The 21,856-nt window shown below is 45.6% G+C and overlaps 1 protein-coding gene across 9 annotated transcripts in view; it reads right to left on the bottom strand.

The window, feature by feature from the left end:
• Positions 1-188: 188 nt before the first annotated feature.
• The window catches only part of STYK1 (serine/threonine/tyrosine kinase 1), a 26,932-nt gene continuing 5,264 nt past the window's right edge, over positions 189-21,856 (bottom strand). For 5 of the 9 annotated variants that reach the window (XM_081845358.1, XM_081845355.1, XM_081845356.1 and 2 more), the window contains exons 2-10: positions 17,378-17,488; positions 16,289-16,432; positions 14,644-14,913; positions 11,872-12,053; positions 10,085-10,168; positions 8,463-8,671; positions 7,288-7,328; positions 6,720-6,816; positions 189-2,763 (exon numbers count right to left, since the gene is read on the bottom strand). In XM_081845358.1, the coding sequence (XP_081701484.1) occupies positions 2,559-2,763; positions 6,720-6,816; positions 7,288-7,328; positions 8,463-8,671; positions 10,085-10,168; positions 11,872-12,053; positions 14,644-14,913; positions 16,289-16,432; positions 17,378-17,444 (1,299 nt within the window). In that variant the 5' untranslated portion in view covers positions 17,445-17,488 and the 3' untranslated portion in view covers positions 189-2,558. Of the gene's footprint in view, positions 2,764-4,198; positions 4,991-6,719; positions 6,817-7,287; positions 7,329-8,462; positions 8,672-10,084; positions 10,169-11,871; positions 12,054-14,643; positions 14,914-16,288; positions 16,433-17,377; positions 17,489-20,518; positions 20,695-21,856 lie in introns of those variants that run through there. The other 4 variants (XM_081845362.1, XM_081845363.1, XM_081845360.1 and 1 more) reach the window with 3 other exon arrangements.

The following is a 21,856-nucleotide window of genomic DNA, read 5'->3' as shown; positions in this document are numbered from 1 at the left end:
AAAAATAGAATTGCACCCAAAGTCTTAAGGACTGTGACCAGCAGCATAGACAACAGTGATGAATAATACCTATACATATTTGTTGCACTGCCTCCCCCGCCTGTCAAGGTGGCGCGAAGGAAGAAAAGTCCTGCTATCCTTTGGTTCAAAACGTATTGGGAATGGAACCTTGAATTAAAAATGAAGAGTAAGTAAAATGCAAAGTTTATTTAAGGTTTTCACGTTGTCATTTCTTCAGTCACATTTATGGGTTCTGTTCCCTTACAAAGTTTAGAATCTGAAAAGATTTTTGGCAGGAGCCCTCAAAATCTGTGTTCAAATTAGTTCCTTAAAGGTCCACCACAGCAGGGTACATCAGGAATTGTCAGAGCAAGAGCAGCATGGAAGAGACCGGCAGTGGGGAAGGAAAGTGGGTTGCCTATAATTGCACAGAAGACCAGGTGAGCAGCTGCATGTACAGCTTAGCCACTTGACTTTCTTCTTCCTGGTCCTAGGCAACATGGGAAGTGCCACCTTAGTGCCAGAGGTGTGGCAGGTGGCGTTTAGGCAACCGCTGAGCTCAGGACAGCCTGGGAATGGAGGTGCATCCTTAAAAAAGAAACCAGTCCTTCACCTTCAGGGACACGACATTCAGACTTAGCAATTCTGAGTCAAGCAAGTAGTCCATGTTAATTTCCCCCAGCCATGATGGGCAAAGGTCAAAGGAGTATGTGTTTTGCACACTCCCTGCAAGTGGTTTAACCACATTCTCAGGCCACGATAACGGAAATGGATTCCATAAATCAGGGGCGGCTGACCCAGAGGCCGTATCCGGCCTCCTAAGCAATTTCTAGTGGTGCAAGGCGGGCAACTTGATTTCATTTTTTAAAAAGCAAGAAACTGACCAGCAGGTGTCACTGTTGAGCCATACCATCACGCTGGTGGGAGCCCGTAATTTCCATGTTTTCAGATGAATGGCATGGCACAGCATTAAAAAGAAATATTCTCCTCATGTCCCTGTCCTTATTCTCCCCATCCCCACTGACAAGTACTTATTAATTTGCAGAGTACCATGTTCAACCAGATACCCAGATTCAGCCAGATAATTCTGTTCATTATTGCTAGCCCTTCACAAGTAATTTTGGCAGGTGTTTCCTAGCTTAGGCTTATTGTGATGTAAATTCATATTGCGCTTTCCCCCACCCTCAACTCTCTTATAATGCAGTCTGAGTTATACTGCCACAAGCATGGAGGCTCTCTCTGTGTGATAATTTTGCAGAGAATAGATATTTGGATGTGTCGCCTCTCTGTGCAGAACATTATCTCTCTTTCGGACCCTTCACTTGTAGTTTGAGCTACAGAGCAGTTTACTCTCAGGTTCATTTTGCGCCACAAACTGAATAGGTGCACCTGTAGCTGAAAGCTCTCCCACGTCATGCATGCACACACATACAAGATGTTTAGAACGCTTTTTAAAACAACCTCCTTTTAATTCTTTGTTTTTGTCTAATAAAGCATGAACTATTCTAAGTGACTGTGCATATATCTCCAGTGCGCGCTGTGGCAAAGCCCTCGGTCTTCTTCACATCACCTGCTGTCGTCTGGCTTGAGAGGAGCATCAGTCCCTCTCCCAGGTGACTCTCTCTCTCTCTCGTGGGAAGGCCTGAATGCCACAACTGCCACAGGATAACAAATGGACTTGCAGCCAGCCTTCCCCTACTAATGTCCTCCAGAAATTTTGGACTACAACTTCCATTAGTTCCAGCCAGCTGCCGCAGCTCAAAACATTTGTTAGGTAGGCAGCAGCGGAGCAAGCCAACCAGGTGTCTGGGGCGACGTGTGTGCCCTGCGCCCAGGGATGGGGCCAGCCAGGGCAGGACGCTCCGCGGGGCGCCCGAGGAGTCTGCCTGCCTCCTTCCACTCAGCTGCCCTACAGCTTAGGGGGAGGCGACAGGGAGACTGTTTTGGGGCAGTGCAGAGCCTGCAGGCACCCAAGCCACCGCATAACTCCCAGGAGAGACACACAGCTTGGGTGTCCTGCAGGCCCCGTGGTGAGTGTCACCCACCATTTTGTCACCCCCCTCAGTGGTGACACTTGGGGTGACCCGCCCCCACCACCCCCTTCCTCCACCCCTGTAGGTAGGGCAAAGCTGATGGAGATCCAACCCCTTTAAGCTCACAGGGCCAGCAGATTAACACAAGAAGAGAAAGCCACCCATCAGCTATGCCCCTTTGGGCTTTCCTGGTCAGCCACGCAGGATACCTTTACCTGGTGTAGCCGGCCAGCCGAAGCCGTTTCCTGGGGAACTATCAATTCTTCATCTACTACTAAAGTTGCAGTTCTATGAACAGTTGTACGGGTCACCCCTTGAAGTCAGTTGGACATGCTTACAATAAAATGCGCACAATATCACGATGCACACCTCTTCCGTTACAGCAAGGCTTCCTAACACCCAGCTTCATTTTCTCCTTCATTTTTCCATGGTGAACTTAAATGATGCCATTTCCTTTCTTGATGAGTCTTCAGAAGCTACCATTTCGCAGAGTCTGCCTTCTGTACATTATGAAAAGGCACCTTTTTAGAACACGGTGTAGTCGGTGGCGAGATCTCTCAAGTCAATCCCAGCTACAGCGGCATACAGCTCAGGCACCACCAGCTCCGGAATTTGCAGAACAGCCTGGTCATTGCTGGTCTTGATTCCTGTTTGCAGCCTCCTGATCAGCTCAGTGGGGGAAGGGCGATCTGTTGGAGTCCAGCGCCAGCAGGCCACCATAATGCTATACCTGTCAAAGAAAGCGTAGTGGTTCATCTCATGGATTTGACCTGTGCACCTATCCTTATGCATCTTGCAGAATGAGGTGGCAGGGTCAGCAGGCAGTTTCTGGTCTGTGACATTTTGGATTGTAAGTGGAGGGCTGCATATTTTATAGCAGTCATAGCTGGTGGCGCTGTGGTCTAAACCACTGAGCCTCTTGGGCTTGCCGATCAGAAAGTCGGCGGTTCGAATCCCCGCGACAGGGTGAGCTCCCGTTGCTCGGTCCCTGCTCCTGCCAACCTAGCAGTTTGAAAGCACACTAGTGCAAGTAGATAAATAGGTACCGCTGTGGCGGGAAAGTAAATGGTGTTCCCGTGTGCTTTGGTTAACCATCATGGTGTTCCATTGTGCCAGAAGAGGTTTAGTCATGCTGGCCACATGACCTGAAAAGCTGTCTGTGGACAACGGTATCTCCCTCGGCCTGAAAGCGAGATGAGCGCCACAACCCCATAGTCGCCTTTGACTGGACTTAACCATCCAGGGATCCTTTACCCTTTTTAACCTATTTTATAGCAGTGGGTAAACCTTAGTCTTATAGGGACGCGGGTGGCGCTGTGGGTAAAAGCCTCAGTGGCTAGGACTTGCCGATCGAAAGGTCGGCTGTTCAAATCCCTGCGGCGGGGTGAGCTCCCGTCGTTCAGTCCCAGCGCCTGCCCACCTAGCAGTTGGAAAGCACCCTTAAGTGCAAGTAGATAAATAGGGACCGCTTACTAGCGGGAAGGTAAACGGCGTTCCATGTGCTGCTCTGGTGCCGGTTCGCCAGAGCAGCTTCGTCACGCTGGCCACGTGACCCGGAAGTGTCTGCGGACAGCGCTGGCTCCCAGCCTCTTAAGTGAGATGGGCGCACAACCCTAGAGTCGGACACGACTGGCCCGTATGGGCAGGGGTACCTTTACCTTTTTAAACCTTAGTCTTGGATGGAGGGGAGGTTGTAGTCTCTGCCTGCCCCTCCAAAATTAAGGTATATAATTAAAGGGACCTGGGAGGAATTGCTCCTGTCCATATGCCCAGGTGGGCCACAGCACTCCTCAAAGCGGAGATCTCCGCAGGGGTCTCCCTGTTGATGTGGGCCATAGGACTCCCCTGCTGCTGGGCTGACCCCGATTCACACATTGGAAGCCAATGGTTGTGCTCAATGCCTATGACAAACCTCTTACACCTGTAAACAGCTGTGGCCTTATTTGACCCAGTTAAACTGTGTTTATTCTTCCTAGCCAGTCGAGGGGCGCTAAAGGTAAAGGTAAAGGGACCCCAGACTGTTAGGTCTAGTCGTGGCCGACTTTGGGGTTGCGACGCTCATCTCTCTTTATTGGCCGAGGGAGCCGGCGTACAGCTTCCGGGTCATGTGGCCAGCATGACTAAGTTGCTTCTGGCGAACCAGAGCAGCGCACGGAAACACCGTTTACCTTCTCACCGGAGCGGTACCTATTTATCTACTTGCACTTTGATGTGCTTTCAAACTGCTAGATTGGCAGGAGCAGGGACTGAGCAACGGGAGCTCACCCCGTCGCAGGGATTTGAACCGCCGACCTTCTGATCGGTAAGTCCTAGGCTCTGTGGTTTAACCCACAGCGCCACCCGCATCCCTTGAGGGGCGGTAAGGGCACCTGAATATGCAATGCTATCCCTGTCAAAGAAAGGGCAGTGGTTCATCTCACAGTGCAATGCATATTTAGGAATCTTGCATCACAATGTGGCAGAGTGAAATGGCAGATTTTGGTCTGTACCGTTTTGGATTGTAGGTGGATAGCTACATATTTTCTAAACTCCCAGGGTTATATCACAATCGTGTCCCTCCAGTCATGGAAAGTTTTTTTTTAATTTAGGGGACCCTTTGCAATAACATGAACCCCCCCCCTTTCTGGTCTTGGATGCCTCCCCTGGAACAAATAGCCTTTTGTGAGCCAAGGGACACACCTAGAGACAGCCCCCTATGGGAAGAAAACTAGCGTATATGCTAGTTTGTCACATGTAGAAAGAAATAACAAAGGATCTTACAGCACCTTAAAGGCTAACAAATATATTATGGGATAAGCTTTTATTGACTAGAATCCATTTCATGCAGGGAGTTTTTGATGTCAGGAAATATTCAAAATGATCTTGCGCGCCATTCTGAAGTGCATAATACGTTCTTCTACTCCATCTCATTCTGTATACTGTGTAGCTTGGCTCCCTTGGGAGCCTTCTGTAACAAACTGTGACATGTTTATAATAAAATATAGCGTAAGGAACATAGGCACTTGCAGGCAGAAAACCATGCATAAAGTGCTCTAGACAATTGCTTTTGCCTCATGTTTACTGTTGTTTTGCCTCGTGAAATTAGTTTTCAGGAAGCCTTTTATTTGAGAGGTATATGACCCAAAGTAACAGGCAGAATGTAGACTTCAGGGCCAAATCACACAGCCCGTTATTCATTCCCCCCCCTAAAAAAAAGGTGTGTTAAAACTAACTACATTTATTTTAAGGGGGGGGGGCAGTTGAGAGCCTTGCACCTATTTCCTGCCACCAAAAAACCCTACATTGCTATTTGTACCCAAAGGAGCTATTTTTTTGGTGGGGGGGAGATGGGACCCTACCTCTGACTAGGGCAAATAGCAGCCATGGAGGAGGAGATCTTCAGCAAATAACTGGGGTGGTCCTCTAATCTGGATTAGGAGCATGTTCTGGATCAGTTGTGGATAACCTTTGGCCTTCTGGATGTTGCTGAACTACAACTCCCATCAGCCACAGCAAGCAGGGTCAGGGATGATGGATGCTGGAGTTCAGCAACATGTGGAAGGCCAGAGGTTCCCCCCATCTCTTCTAGACTGTGGGCGCAAGCCTGCTTCCACTTCAAAATAAGAGCGGCTAGTTTCAGGAACGCAATTTTTAAAACGGCAAATGTTTGACCTTACTCTCACAGGGCAAAATACTGTGAGAATTTGTTTTATATCATAAATATGCAGAAATTTCTTTAAATCAAATTTACTGGAACATCTTTGTGTTCACTCACATGCTTCAGCAGATGGGTGATTTAGTAGCACCCAATCACTGCTCTTCTGCATTAAGATGGAAGTTGAGTGGCAACTTGACTTCCAGACTTCAGACTAGGTGAGAAGTCCCTCTTTCCTCAGCCCCAAGTGTGTGAGCGCAGAATATGGATTACTGTATGTGGGGAAAAGGATCAGCATTCTATTCCCTCTCACTACACTTATCCCAACTGCCCACCTTCTAGAATTTTTTTGGGAGGCGGGTATCAAAGCAAAGATATTTGGCAAGGGAGGGGTTAAACTGACGAGAGGAAAACACATCTGCTTTTGCTGCCCATCCACACTTCTTCTTGTCCCCATGCCTAGAAAGCACAGCTCTGAGCACTTGTCTGCTTGCCCCACTGCCCTTGCTCGGTCGCTGTCCTCTGGAAAACCTGCTCTTTAGCGATAAATCGGACCAAACGCCAATCTGGAGAAAATCCTATTGACGTTTGCTCTGATTCAGCAGTAAAGATTGAGTTTCCTTGGGGGGGGAAAGCAGCAGGGCAAATCTGGATGAGCCCTATAGTGATGAAAGTAAGTCCCACTACATTCATTGGGGCTTATCCTCACGCAACTCAGCGGGATTTACTTCCAGGTGAGCCTTCATAGGCTTGGTCTGTTTCCTGGCATATGGAGCTAAGGGATGCAACCCTCCTGATTTAGTCACATGTAAACCACTGCTGTATCCTTTTGTTCATTAAGGAGCCAGGAAGTCGCTGACAGGCTTGTCTTGGGATGGGGGCATGAAGGTTCAACATTTTTCAAATGCTGGCTCAGATGCAAAGGTGCTTCTTGCAGATAGCAGGAAGGAAACAGAATGGTCTGTGGTGGGTCGATCCTTTAGGAAACGAGGTAATAATTTAGAATAAAAGGCACAGCCTGCATTAGAAGATGGGAAGCGGAGAAATCTTACATGGCTGGCTGACAGCTGGAAGGCCTCTTCATAGTGTGCTGCCTCTGAAGGTGTTGCAAGATATCAGAAGGGGGAACCTCTGGAAATGGTGGCGCTCCTGGGTGGCAAAACAAAATGAAAACCCACGAGAGTTTTTACACTAATTAAATGAAAACATTCATTTAAATCCAGATGAGACATGAGATGGGCTCTCATATGTGTTTTTTGCTTTTGTTGGAAGCAGCCAAGACGAAATGCAAATTGAAATACGGTTTCGTGTGGGGTGTTTTAATTTGACCATGCTAGACACAGAATCATATGGTTGGAAGGGGCCACGAGGGCTATCTAGTCCAACCCCCTGCAATGCAGGAATCTTTTGACCATGGTGGCCTCATGACCCTGAGGTTAAGAGCATCATGCTCTGCCAACCGAGCTATCCACTTCCAAAGCCTGCTTAAACTAAAAACTCAGTTGCAGCTTTGACCAGAGGATCTTCCACTCTTATCTAGCACAATTACTCAAACACATTTTTTAAAGTAAACATGATTAGGATTGCAGCCTCTTCTCAGGATTGCTTTCCTCTACTTACCTAATGTGATCATCTCATATAGTAAGATTCCAAAGGACCATCTGCCATAAAACAAAACGACAAAAGCAAAAGGGAAAAATGAAAAGGGTTAACAGAAGCGGTCACTTCATACCTTCCACTGAGAGCTGTAGGGAAAGTACCTTAAGGCTAGTCTGGGCCCTAACAAATTCAAGGAGCCAGCAACTTCAGCAAGCACCAGGGGAATCCTGATGGGTGTACATTGGAAAAGTTCAACTCTTTGCAAGCTAGGAGGAGCTGTTGCTGAACCACAGCGATAGTCAATGTGAGACCCTGACATCCTGAGTGATGAGGACCTGATGATATGGGTAACGAAAATATCATCCCTAATAAAATCCTAAAGAGAACAGCAGCAGCAGCACAGAGGATGTGGCATCACAACATTATTGGATTGTTTTGCTGGAGTGTGTCAAAGTGACTTGTGTCAAGTTGGACCTACGTAAGTGATGGAAAAGGTTTAAAAACTCTATTCCAGTCACAGATCAATGTAAGAGGACATTTGGAATTTAATTTGTTCAATCATTCGTACACTTATTCGTTCACTCAAACACCTTCTCACCTTCAGACGCTCTCACTTTTGGCTGAAGATAACAGCATCCTTAAACTATGGCGCTGGTTGGATAATGGAACTTTATTCCAAAATGCTAAGAAGTTTATAAAGCCATTTTGCAAACTAGGTGAACAGAAACGAGCCAAATGTTCAATTCAATTAGCATAGGAAGTACCGAGGATTCTTATTCTAATTAATCTGATTGATTGCTTTCTCAGTACACTCGTAATATTAAGCTTATGCCATTTTCAATCTGTGTTACATTAGCGTATTGCACTTTCCTTTATGTTACTATGTCTTTCTTCAAAGTTCATGATATTAATTTAATTATGAAGAAAATAGTATTCTCTGAAGGAAGCAATGTGTATCAATAAAACAACTGATTTGTTTCAGCCTTGAATCTCCGGAGGGGTGGCTGTGTAGCAAAAAGAACTGACCAAACTAAGACCCAATGGTGCAGTTGAGTAACCCAATGTTATAGCTTGGGCTGAAGCAGTCAAATTACCAGCTGGAAATACGCCTACGTCTGTTGAAAAACAGGCAGGCGTACTCTGGCAGGCCTTTGACCAACAAGCCTAGCTTATGAGATATCTGAATGGACCCGTACATGTCTGACTTGATGCTGGGTGGTTTCTTCATCAGTCGCTCTGGAGCCTGCCACTTGAGTGGAACGGTTTGTGTGATGGAGCTGGGACCGCAGGTGTGGCCTCTGTACGCCAGTCCCAGTCTGCAGAGCTTCACAGTAAATGCATTGCCAATGAGGACATTCCTGGCTGCCACATCACCATGAAATAGTTTCTTCCCCTGAAGAAAATCCTGGAAAATTTAGAAATGATATGTTGTCAGCTGCTGCATTGAGAGCACCTCTCCCTGTTTTAACATGAGGTATGCATCAACACTTACATCTAGATTTGGCAAGTCCTATCAGATATTCAGCACACACAATCAAATTAGGTTTTACAACAGGAAATCAGTTATCTTGAGGTGGGGAGAAGGTTTGGTTAGTATTTTCCTAGTTTCATACAGTATTTATCTCTTGCAAGGCTGTGTTTTCCTAGCTGTAGGCATGAAATTGTTTCATACAGTATTTATACTTTGCAATGCAGCAGCACCCAGAGGTTTTCTTCCAGTTGTGTTAGGAATATAGGAATCTCCTTGGACCAATGGTCCATCTGCTCAGCGATGTCTCCTTGCTGCCAGTGCCTCTTCAGGAGACAGGAATGTGTCTTTCTCAGCCCTTCCCAGACATGCCAGGTATTGAACCTAGAAACTTTGCACACAGATCATGTGCTCTGTCACGAAGTTGCAGCCTCCCCTAGCATTGTTACATTGGCAAGCATGGGTCCAAGCTTCAAAGACTTTAGTAGACATTTTATTTTATTAAGTTTATAATTTTCATTTATTACAAATAAACATTTTTTTATTATTTAATATTTATTTATACAACAAGAAAAAAACACACAAAAACACAAATAAACATTTCAACAACAACAAAAAGAAACAATTCTCACATATCAAACCCTGACTTCCCTTCCCCTCTTCCAGCAGTTCCATGAATTTACCCTCTTTTTCTTTTCTTCTGCATATCCCAATTAACTATTTTTTTCCTCATCTATTTCATATATGTTTTAGAAACTGCAAGTCTTTACAATAATACTGCTAATGCCTTAATTTGTTTACAATTTATTTGCAAATATTCAATAAACAATTTCCATTCCTTAATAAAAAGTTTGTCGTCTTGATTTCTTATTCTTCCGGTAAGTTTAGCCAATGCATAGTCCATTTAGTAGACATTTTATGTCTCTTGTGAACCAAACAAATTACAGTGGTGCCCCGCAAGACAAACGCCTCGCAAGACGGAAAACTCGCTAGACGAAAGGGTTTTCCGTTTTGGAGGCGCTTCGCAAAACGAATTTCCCTATGGGCTTGCTTCGCAAGATGAAATGTCTTGTGAGTTCCTGCGGGTTTTCCCCCCTTCCCCGCCCCTTTTCCTATGCCGCTAAGCCGCTTATCAGCTGATCCGCTAAAAGCCGCTAAACCGCTAATAGCGCTAATCTGCTAAGCTGTCAATGGGCTTGCTTCGCAAGACGAAAAAACCGCTATACGAAGAGCCTCACGGAACGGATTAATTTCGTCTTGCGAGGCACCACTGTACCTAGAGTGGGTGTTACTCTCATGCTCTGAAGGAAGTCAGTTGTGGGTGGGGCTGGGCTTAATTAATAAACTTACCAGAGCCGACGCAATTTGTTGTCCAAATTTATAGACCTGTTTCTCTGTAAGATCAAGCGGCAATCCGTCCATGGTCACCACATCCTAGCAAGACAGAAACAGGTGGCTTGATATAGACTCACTGCTTCCCCAGGTAGTGAGATGGGAGGGGCAATGCTACCAGATTGTTTCCTCCGGAAAAGGGGCAGTAGTGTCTTTCACGTCAGAAGGCGCATGGGGGAAAGTGCTCAGGCAGGCCTGAGAGAGCAGCAGGGAAGATGGCTGACCCTAAACTGGAGACGGACTAGGAGGGCACCCAGGGGAAAGGGAGCGATGGCCTTGCATAGGCAGACCTGTGTCTCCCCTGGTAGCCACACATGAACAGGGGTGCACCTGGAAACAGGTGGGTGTCTAAAGTTCTAAGTACAACCTACAACAGGGGTCAGAAAGGTTTACCTCACCTGGGCTGGTTCACTCCAGTGGAGATCCCTCTGTGGGCTGGATTGTGCGTGTGCTTGGCGCCGTGATTTCTGGCATCTGCGCAGACGCAATTTCCAGTGTCTGCTCATGCACAGATGCGATTTTCAGCGCCGCAGAAGCAAGTCTCTGCGCTGTGCTGGTTTAGTGCAGTGCGCGGGGACTTGCCGAGTGGGTGGCTTGGTTTGGGGGCAGCTCGTGGGCCAGTTAAACGACCCTCGTGGGCCGCTTGTGGCCCAAGGGCCTTAGGTTGCCTACCCCTGACCTACGATGCCTTATGAGGACCGGCTAAGGGAGCTGGGCATGTTTAGCCTGGAGAAGAGGAGGTTAAGGGGTGATATGATAGCCATGTTCAAATATATAAAAGGATGTCACATAGAGGAGGGAGAAAGGTTGTTTTCTGCTGCTCCAGAGAAGCGGACACGGAGCAATGGATCCAAACTACAAGAAAGAATATTCCACCTAAACATTAGGAAGAACTTCCTGACAGTAAGAGCTGTTTGACAGTGGAATTTGCTGCCAAGGAGTGTGGTGGAGTCTCCTTCTTTGGAGGTCTTTAAGCAGAGGCTTGACGACCATATGTCAGGAGTGCTCTGATGGTGTTTCCTGCTTGGCAGGGGGTTGGACTCGGTGGCCCTTGTGGTCTCTTCCAACTCTATGATTCTATGAACTCCAAACTGTTTCTGTACTCCTCCTCCTTAATCAGAAAGTGTCACATTCCCCAAATTGCTATAGTTATTGCACCCCAGCTATAATGTTCCCAGATCCTCAGCAAAACTGTAGCTTTAAAATATACAATTTTTTTGCACCCATCCATGCCAGGTATTGGTTGCATAGATTTTAGCTCAATTGTTTACTATACTATTCCCATGGTCCTTATAGTTAGGACATAGTTCCTTATTATTAGTTGCATCACAGTTTCTGAACGGTGAGAACTTTTAGGGTTCCAGAATGTACCATGGGGTGCTTTCCTTGGACTGAATATAACTGTGATGCTACACTTACTTACACATCTATAGAGGCTAAGCTCAAGATGAAAAGTTCATAGCATTAGATCTCCAGTGGATCCTGTTCTCCCATTAAAGTTCCTAAGTACTCACAGAGAGCAAGTCTAACCTCCTGTGTGTTTTATAGATTCACCTGTCTATTGTTCTCTTTTAAACATATACACACACTTTGGTGATATCATTTCCAGCCAGGGAAGGGGAGAAGAAAGACATGCCGACTTCCAGAAGACTCTCTGGTCATGAACAATTCACCTGTATGTACTATATTACAATATACTGGAGACCAATCAGATCTAGCTAGCCACAGCCTTTCTTAAGACTTACCCTGCGGCAGGTCCAAAGGAAGTTCAAAAGATTTCCATTGGAAGCATCCTCCAATATCATGTAAAGTGGCATCTGGTGCACACAACACCCTATTAACTTAACGATGTTTTCGTGATTGCCAAGAAACTGATAAAACTTAATCCTTTCCATAAAATCTTTAATCTCATGGGAGCTGGCAGACTCTGAAAGGGAATTTAAAAATTAGTGAGAGAAGCTGGTATGACTTTTTTAATCAGGGGTCAGCAAACCTTTTCAGCAGGGGGCAGTCCACTGTCCCTCAAACTTTGGGTAGGGGTGGACTATATTTTGGGAAAAAAATAAATGAACGAATTCCTATGCCCCACAAATAATCCAGAGATGCATTTTAAATAAAAGGATACATTCTGATCAAAAACATGCTGATTCCCGGACCGTCTGCAGACCGGATTTAGAAGGCGATTGGGCCGGATCCGGCCCCTGGGCCTTAGTTTGCCTACACATGCTCTTAATGATTCTCCTTTGGGAAGCTAAGAAGGAAGAAAGGAAGGCCTACTCCGGTTCAGAGAGGCCCCAGAATGTTCTGATGTTCTGCCAGAATTGAGTTGTTTTAGCAGATGTTAACACCTAAAATCTCTCAGGCATTTTGACCAGAGCAGCGCTATTACCTTAAGCTCCACCGAGAAGCAGAAAACAGAAGGATTCTCATTTTCTTCTTGCTTCTAAATTACACACACGCGCGCGCGCGCACACACACACACACACACACACACACACACACACACACACAGCCCTAGCTAGGTCTCATACCCAAAAGAGTAAGAACCATTTTTTGTGCTAGAACTGAAGAGAAAACTCTTCAGAGGCTCTAGCACTGGTCTCTGAGCCTGGATGGAAAAGGAAACGGCTTGCAAGAGCAAGACACACACACACACACACACACACACACACACACACACACACAGCCTTTGCAGAACAGCATAGCTAAACACCACATCAAGTATATTAAACCCTCTGCAGGGGTGGCCAACTCCCAAGAGACTGTGATCTACTTTCAGAATTAAAATCTGGCAGTGATCTACCCCCGTTTTTTAGGGGTTCAGCTCAAACTTGTTGAGTTTTTTGGGGGAGGAGAGCCCTATTTTGGGGGGGTTAAGATGCAGGCTTCTTGGGGGGGAGAGTGTAGCACCCTGCTTGTGGTTAACGCTTAGCTGGAATGAAATATTCAACGCAGCAATAGAGAAATTAAAATAGTAATTTATTTGTCGGACAAATAAATATGAGGCACAGTGGTATATGGTTACCAAGCTCTGGCCTGGCCTCCTGCCATTCTGGCCAGCACTTATATTTCCTTAATCCAGCCCCCTTGCTCCTCCTGTGGCTGCCTCTGTCCAATCAGCCTGGTTGAAATTCCTATTGGCTGTTTGCTAGAACCAATCACAAAAGATACACCCATTTCCCTTCCCTTTTATGGGAAACAAAAAGCTATATATTCTTCTATCTATAAATGACAAATAAGTAGTAATATATCTTACATGTGTCTCAACAAGGAACCTTAATTACCAGCTCACCTCTTGCCCTCCTTGCCCTATTGCCTTCCAAAACAGATGGTTAATCTTAACTTTTTATCTTCAAGGATCTTGAGTTCACATCATCATTGAAAGATCTCCTTCTTTTGGAGGTCTCTAAACAAAGGCCTGACAACCATATGTGTGCTCTAATGATGTTTCCTGCTTGGCAGGGGGCCTGGGCTGATGGCTGACTTAATTTCAGGATAGTTACAACTCTTACAACTATATGAAATAAGAATCCATCATTTCTTAAATCCTTTACATAATTACATTTAAGCCAATATATTTAATACATTATCATAAATAACCTTTTAGAAGAATAAACCTTCTCAAAGGAAGGAACAGTTTCCAGCCTCAAAATAAGATAGGAAGAAACCTATCTTCTCCAGCCAAGCCAGTTGCTTTCTTCCATTTGCTCTTGACCTTTTAACCTTAGGAAAATATGGCTCAAGTTTAATGGGAGGCACATGGTTTTATTTTACTATTTATCAACTCTTAATTTATGTTTTCTCAGCCTTTTTTATATTCTGTAACATGCAACGTCAGTGTCCTCGGACTCAGCCTGTAATTCCCTTTTTACGACTTTGAGAATTGTTTTCTGCTATAAATCAGGGGGCCCCCTTGTCTAGGAGGAAAAACATTGCCAAGGTTCTTAGGCAGCTGGTCTTCTGCCTGGCATAAACATTTGAAAATCTTTAGGCTCATTTTAAAATACAGGCCCTGATCAAAGATATAAGCTTTGATAAAACATGCAGGCTTATGATTAGATGCCTCAAGAGGAAGGCAAGGGAAGTTGGGGTTAAGTCACAAAAACATAGCTATGGATGAAAACAGCCACACAGAGGGAGCTCTGTCTTCCCTTCCTGAGTTCAAACAACAATGGAGGGCGGGATGAGGGAGCAGGGCAGGAGTCAGATTTACCAATGCAGAGGAAAGGGAGTCAGAGATCGACCGTGATCTACCAAAACATTGCAGAGATCTACCAGTAGATTGCGATCAACCTGTTGGACATCCCTGCAGAGGGTTTTGCAGTGTTCTATGCAGCTGCAGGACTGAACAGAAGGTATGGATTCTACACTATCAAAGCACCAATGTTACTTCTTTGTCTAGAGTAGACGGGTCTTGCCAGTTCAGCGCAAAGCTCCCACAATAAGACAGAGGCACACAAATAAATGAAAAGTTAAAATTTCCAGGGCTGTATGAAGCTGGATGGCATTCGCATTACCTTTCAAGGCCTTCAGTAAGACTGGCTGAGTTTTCCCAGGGTTGCTGGTCTTCATCTCTGCTCTGTAGATTCCCCCAAAGCTGCCATTTCTTATAAGCTTCAGTGACTCCCAGGATATTCTCTCATGTGGAATCTCCAGCTCCTTGAAGGTTAAGGCTGCAGTTTTAAGCAAGGAACTCCTGGTTGTCTCATTTAATTGGATGGTAGTATGTTCTGATATGCTGACCGTTTTCCCTGGGCTTTTCTTCTTTTCTGATACTGGGACATGACCTGTAGGCAAATGTAAAACTTGATGTGAAACACAGAGTAGGCATTTCCCACTTGCCACCCCTTACATTTTAGTTTTAGCCATGTACTCTCTAACCCTCTGTTCTGGGAAATATCTTAAAACAGGATTTCAAAAAGACAGATGTTCTTGCAACACAAATAGCCAATATAAAACATTGGCTCTTTATTTATCAATAGAAAATTTGCTGTTTAAAGAATTCCCCAAAATAATGCATGGCATGCGGCAATGGAACTACCACCACATCGCCCGCTGGTGATTCAGATGCATTCTAGATCAGGCTTCCGAATCAACCTCGGCGCTCCAGATGTTTTGAGACTACAATTCCCATCACCTCTGACCACTGGTCCTGCTAGCTAGGGATCATGGGAGTTGTAGAATCATAGAATCCTAGAGTTGGAAGAGACCACAAGGGCCATCGAGTCCAACCCCCTGCCAAGCAGGAAACACCATCAGAGCACTCCTGACATATGGTTGTCAAGCCTCTGCTTAAAGACCTCCAAAGAAGGAGACTCCACCACACTCCTTGGCAGCAAATTCCACTGTCGAACAGCTCTCACTGTCAGGAAGTTCCTCCTAATGTTTAGGTGGAATCTTCTTTCTTGTAGTTTGGAGCCATTGCTCCGTGTCCGCTTCTCTGGAGCAGCAGAAAACAACCTTTCTCCCTCCTCTATGTGACATCCTTTTATATATTTGAACATGGCTATCATATCACCCCTTAACCTCCTCTTCTCCAGGCTAAACATGCCCAGCTCCCTTAGCCGGTCCTCATAAGGCATCGTTTCCAGGCCTTTGACCATTTTGGTTGCCCTCCTCTGGACACGTGCCAGTTTGTCAGTGTCCTTCTTGAACTGTGGTGCCCAGAACTGGACACAGTACTCCAGGTGAGGTCTGACCAGAACAGAATACAGTGGCACTATTACTTCCCTTGATCTAGATGCAGCCCAGAATTGCATTGGCTTTTTTAGCTGCCGCGTCACACTGTTGGCTCCTGTCAAGTTTGTGGTCAACCAAGACTCCTAGATCCTTTTCACATGTACTGCCAAAAACATCTGGAGGGCCGAGGTTGAGGAAGCCTGTTCTAGATTAATCTCATGGTGGAAGAGAGCTATGGAAGCTATGTTGAGGCAGCACTGCTCTCAGATCTGTAGGGGTGTGTCAGGTCTTAGGGTATGACTTGAAAATTCAAGACCTTAGCCACCTCAAGGTCTTCAGAGAAAGTACTGTATAGTTGTTTCTGAGCAACTGGTAATCAGAGGAGCACAGCACACGATCCTGGAAGTGGCATATAGGCATCATGACTATCCCTCCTCCAAGTTTCTTCTCCTGGCACCTGGCAATTTTGACAGCTGTCCTTACCTTCTTCTCTGGACTCTGGAGAATCCTGCTGCTTTGCCTTCATGCTCTGGTAATGGAGCCAAAGGATGACACTTAAGATAATGACAAATACCCCTATCAGGAGGACTGGTACAATGATTACTTCAGTCTGATTCTCTCGTACAACTGTCAATGGAAATAGCAAATGATAATAAAGTTATAATAGCTAGTGTTCATCTGGCTCATCACAAGCAGGTGTGCAGCGCAAGAGTTATTCAAGCTGTTCTCTCGCTCTCTGCAACAAAAGCATCTCTCACAAGGACAGAAATGACAGGCCAAACGATCTATCAAGTTAAGATTATTCTGGCTTCTCAGACTGCAGCATAGTCACGATAACTTGTGAACATCTTGACCTTGAACATGTTAAAAACAAAACGCTTACTTGCTGTAAAGACCGGTGCCTAAAGATAATTTTTAGCTCAAAAGCTTGCGATCTTTTAGAAATGGTGGAAGGGCCATTAAATAAAATGACATTTAATTTATTCCATATTCCATTTTCTGGAAGCCACGTGCCCTGACTCCCCAGGGTCCCAATCCACCAGAATTGCTTTTGGGTTTACTGACTTTAGACTTTAGTACATAATTAGTGGGAAACCACAAAATTATAGTACTTTCTTGTTATCCATAGCCATGTATGATTTTTGACTTGTGGAAAGGGCCAGGGAGCATCTTTCTGCTGCTCTTCCTATGCTATCTTCTCTGCCTTGAATGTGGCTATTATTATTGGTTTGCCAAGGGCATTGCTTATGAATATATTGTTTAAAATAAACAAATTACAGTTACACATTCTACTTGGTTGTACGTATTGAGCTTAGCTGAAACAGTTAAGGGAAGACACAATGCAGGCTAGCGCATAAGAAGATGAGAACACGTAACAACATTGAGAAGAGCCCGGCTGGATCACATCAAAGGCCCATCTTGCAAGATCGTTTTGATTAAGGAAGGCTGATAGAATTGTCCAACTAAGCCAGAAAACATTTTCTATAAACTATTGATTTGCTTCAGCTCAGCATGTGTGATCTTCCCAGATGTAGAGTGCACTAAAAGAGAGAAAGTTGTTTTCATTCTTACCACACAGTTCATCATTCTTCTGACAGTCCAGCAGCGTGCGCGAGAGCCTCCTTATTTCTCCTGCCATGTTTGGTCAAATTTGGCCTGCTCTTCATCAGTTGTTGGAGTCCACTACACAGATATAAAAGGTTAAGCAAAAAATGAAAACAAATATATTTTCCTGGTGCAAAGTTTTTAAAATTCCAGCAGTGGACATAGGAAAAATACAGATTTCATTGGCATATACAAAAAAGAGAGAGCACTATGAATTTAGAAATAAAAATTCAAGTTCATTCACATGAGCACTTAAGAAATTGAGTAACAGTACTGTCTAGACTTGAGAGTCCCATGGACTGCAAGAAGATCAAACCTCTCCATTCTGAAGGAAATCAGCCCTGAGTGCTCACTGGAAGGACAGATCCTGAAGCTGAGGCTCCAATACTTTGGCCATCTCATGAGAAGACTTGACTTCCTGGAAAAGACCCTGATGTTGGGAAAGATTGAGGGCCCAAGGAGAAGGGGACAACAGAGGACGAGATGGTGGGACAGTGTTCTCGAAGCTACCAGCATGAGTTTGACCAAACTGCGGGAGGCAGTGGAAGACAGGAGTGCCTGGCGTGCTCTGGTCCAGGGGGTCATGAAGAGTCGGACATGACTAAACGACTAAACAACAACAACTATCCAGACTAAATAATTTTATAATACAATTATATAGAAACTTATCAAACAATAGCAACTTGCAGTGCCTAATTAGTACAGCCTACAAGAAGCTAGTTGCTCTACTTCAATGACCATTTTGAATAAGGACCTAAATTTAGTTGAAATTTGGTTAGACACAGCAAATGTTCCAGATCAGGGCTAGGGTACATTTGGCCCTCCAGATATTGCTGAACTACAACTTCCATCAGCCCAAGCAAACATGGCCAATGGCTGGGGGTAATGGGAGTTTGAAGGGTTTGAAAACAATTCTGTTACTAGGAATTATCCTTAGCTGTCTAAATGTGCAATGTAAGACCCTTGTGTATGGATCTGTGCTATGCTCTATATGGATCAGCTGCCATTTTGTAATAGTGGTATATTTCATTTTAGCATGATTGCAAAAATGGAAAGACGGAGGTATTGCAGCTGTTTTACTTTTTCATGTTAGTGGTATTTGCTGCCCCCCTCCTCAAAACCTCAACAAGTCTGAGCTGCCCCTTTTAAAAAAGCTGTACAGCTTTGAGTTGCCCCCCCCCAAATTGGGGGCACTGGGTGAATTTTTGCACCCCAGTGCTGCATATGCTAAAGACGGCCATGCTATGCCCTGAATCATTTATATATTACCTCCCTGATAATAGAGATTTTTTGATTTTGAAATCTTTTATTATATTTATTTTCAATTACATTTTCATACTCATCGACATGATGAAAATACTAACACTCTGGTATACATGCAATACTCCTACTCTCATTTCAGTAATCATTACCTGGCCTCATTTAACACATTGACACTCATTTAACACTTAAGGCTTTACAATAGTCTGTCTTACACTGGCTTCTGAAACTAACCTGACCATAATAATTTCCCCTTTTGAAAAAATGTTTAATAGAATGTTTAATCTCACAATGGGACTGCTTTTGCTTACAGAACAATGGGTAAGTAGAAAGTAGAAAACCTACATTTTTGGGGAGTGGTTCCTATGTCAGTAAACAGCCAAAGTCAGATAAGGGAAGTCAATAAAGTATCATTCCAAAGCTTCTGAACTCACCCTGTGAACAAACAAGCTAAATAAATCTGCCACATCACAAAGTCACACCCACCCCATCACATGAGACAGACACATGCAGCTGTATACTTGAACAGCTATGTGTAGGCAGTGCACATGCGTACAAAAATGAGGCATGTAGAAGGGTGAAACATGCGAATAAGGAAATAGATGTTATCTGCATGGCACAAAAGTAATTCTTAAAACATTTATCCTAGCAAGGTGGGGAGTTTTCAGGCTGCAAAATGTCTTGTGACAGAAGCAAAACAAACGCACGATGCAAAGGCTTGATTGTTGACTATGAAAGCAGTATCTTTCACACTTGCCTGTTCTTGGGGGGCGCAGGGCGGGGCAGAACACAAAAGGAGCATTCTTGGAACAGATCAGAAGTCCACATGCAACAGGGCACAGAAACACCAGCCTCCCTCCCTGCTCATCTCCTTCCATGCCACTGAAAAATGCCACCCCAAGTAGCCAATGAGATCCACCTGTCATAAATGTTCCTAATTACATTTATGAATCCCAAGCCAGAATTAAGATTGCCGGAAGAAATATCAACAACCTCAGATATGCAGATGACACAACCTAAAGTGAGAAGGAATTAAAGAACCTTTTAATGAGGGTGAAAGAGGAGAGCGCAAAATATGGTCTGAAGCTCAACATCCAAAAAATGAAGATCATGGCCACTGGTCCCATCACCTCCTGGCAAATAGAAGGGGAAGAAATGGAGGCAGTGAGAGATTTTACTTTCTTGGGCTCCATGATCACTGCAGATGGTGACAGCAGCCATGAAATTAAAAGACGCCTGCTTCTTGGGAGAAAAGCAATGACAAACCTGGACAGCATCTTAAAAAGCAGAGACATCACCTTGTCAACAAAGGTCCATATAGTAAAAGCTATGGTTTTCCCAATAGTGATGTATGGAAGTGAGAGCTGAACCATAAAGAAGGCTGATTGCCGAATAATTGATGCTTTTGAATTCTGGTGCTGGAGGAGACTCTTGAGAGTCCCATGGACTGCAAGAGAAGATCAGACCTCTCCATTCTGAAGGAAATCAGCCCTGAGTGCTCACTGGAAGGACAGATCCTGAAGCTGAGGCTCCAAGACTTTGGCCACCTCATGAGAAGAGAAGACGCCCTGGAAAAGACCCTGATGCTGGGAAAGATGGAGGGCACAAGGAGAAGGGGACGACAGAGGACGAGATGGTGAGACAGTGTTCTCGAAGCAGCCAGCATGAGTTTGACCAAACTGTGGGAGGCAGTGGAAGACAGGAGTGCCTGGCGTGCTCTGGTCCATGGAGTCAAGAAGAGTCGGACACAACTAAATGACTAAACAACAACAAAAAAGTTATCTAGGCCCAGAGCTGATACTGAATCCCATGAATTATTTGTGGGAGTAAAAAAAAAGTTGGGCTGACCTTGCTGGAAAATCGAAAATTGTAGTTGACTTGACGGTTTCTCCTTGCCTATGAAACCCCCTTCTGCCTTCACCAATGGATTGGCTAGATGGGCAGGTGTGTGCTTTCAGGAGCCACTAGCTGGAAGATGCTGTGAGTGCTTTCAGGCCATGGAGTCCAACTCTTCCTGTCCATTTCCAGGCTGGCAAGGAGTGTATACTATTAGTCACTGCTGCCAGCAACAACGAACACTACCAATCTGGCAGCAGGAAAGGTCAGTGTCTGAATATGTCGCCAGTTTGGTCCTGCACTTGGAAGACACAGCGGCCAAACAGTCTGAAGCCTTCCCCCCAACTTTGGGGCAGGGTGGTGGTGGGGATCGCTGCCCACTGCTGAAGCTTCCAAGTTGGGAGGAAGTTTGGATGTTTGTCAAGCTCATCTGTGATGGCCTGGGAATCCGATTCAGAGGCTGAACCGGAGGAATCCCAGCCTGCACAGGAGTCCTCGCCTCCCGGGCCGGCTGAACTGGTGCAGGGCCTTGATTCTGAAGCGCCTGCACCTGTGCCGGATCCTCAGGAGCAGGAACCAGGTGAATCCACTCTGGCTCCAGAGGTGGTTGAGGACTCAGTGCCTACAGGTGAGTCTCCCCCTGGGCCCAGTAACCCTTCAGCCTCTCCTGAACTGCAGAGGCTCAGGGCAGAGAGGCGGAGGGAACTGGTTTCTCCCAGGAGTGCTCGCCTTAAGGCCAGGAGAGGCGGGTCACCTGGGGGCCGGGACCGCCCCTGGCCTCAGAGAAGATAAAGGCCAGTCAACCCGGTCCCACGTTGCGGGAGCAACGTCGTTGATGAGCTGTTTTGGCCAGCATCCAGTCCGGTTCCCCCAGAGTTCCTGTCCTTGCCCGGCTCCTCGCTGTGGACCCCGCTTCGCCCGAGGAGGACTGTCTGCCGACCCTCAACTCAGGTCCTGGACCTCGCCCCACGGTAACCTCCCCCCTGGACCAGCACATCATCAAATGAAGACTCTATACAGTTGTCACAAGAGGATTTGTTACTATTAGTGGCAGTAATTGTAGTAGTGGACGCGGGTGGCACTGTGGTCTAAACCACTAAGCCTCTTGGGCTTGCCGATTAGAAGGTTGGCGGTTCCAATCCCTGTGACGGGGTGAGCTCCCGTTGCTCTGTCTCAGCTTCTGCCAACCTAGCAGTTTGAAAGCACGCCAGAACCAGTAGATAAATAGGTACCACTGTGGTGGGAAGGTAAACAGCATTTCAATGCGCTCTGGCACTCGTCATGGTGTCCCGTTGTGCCAGAGGCGGTTTAGTCATGCTCGTCACATAACCCTGAAAGCTGTCTGTGGAC

This window comes from Podarcis erhardii (genome assembly GCF_964252035.2).
Source record: "Podarcis erhardii genome assembly, chromosome: 17".
NCBI lineage: Eukaryota > Metazoa > Chordata > Lepidosauria > Squamata > Lacertidae > Podarcis > Podarcis erhardii.
The sequence above is the reverse complement of the archived record's forward strand: the minus strand, read 5'-3'. Positions and strand labels throughout refer to the sequence as shown.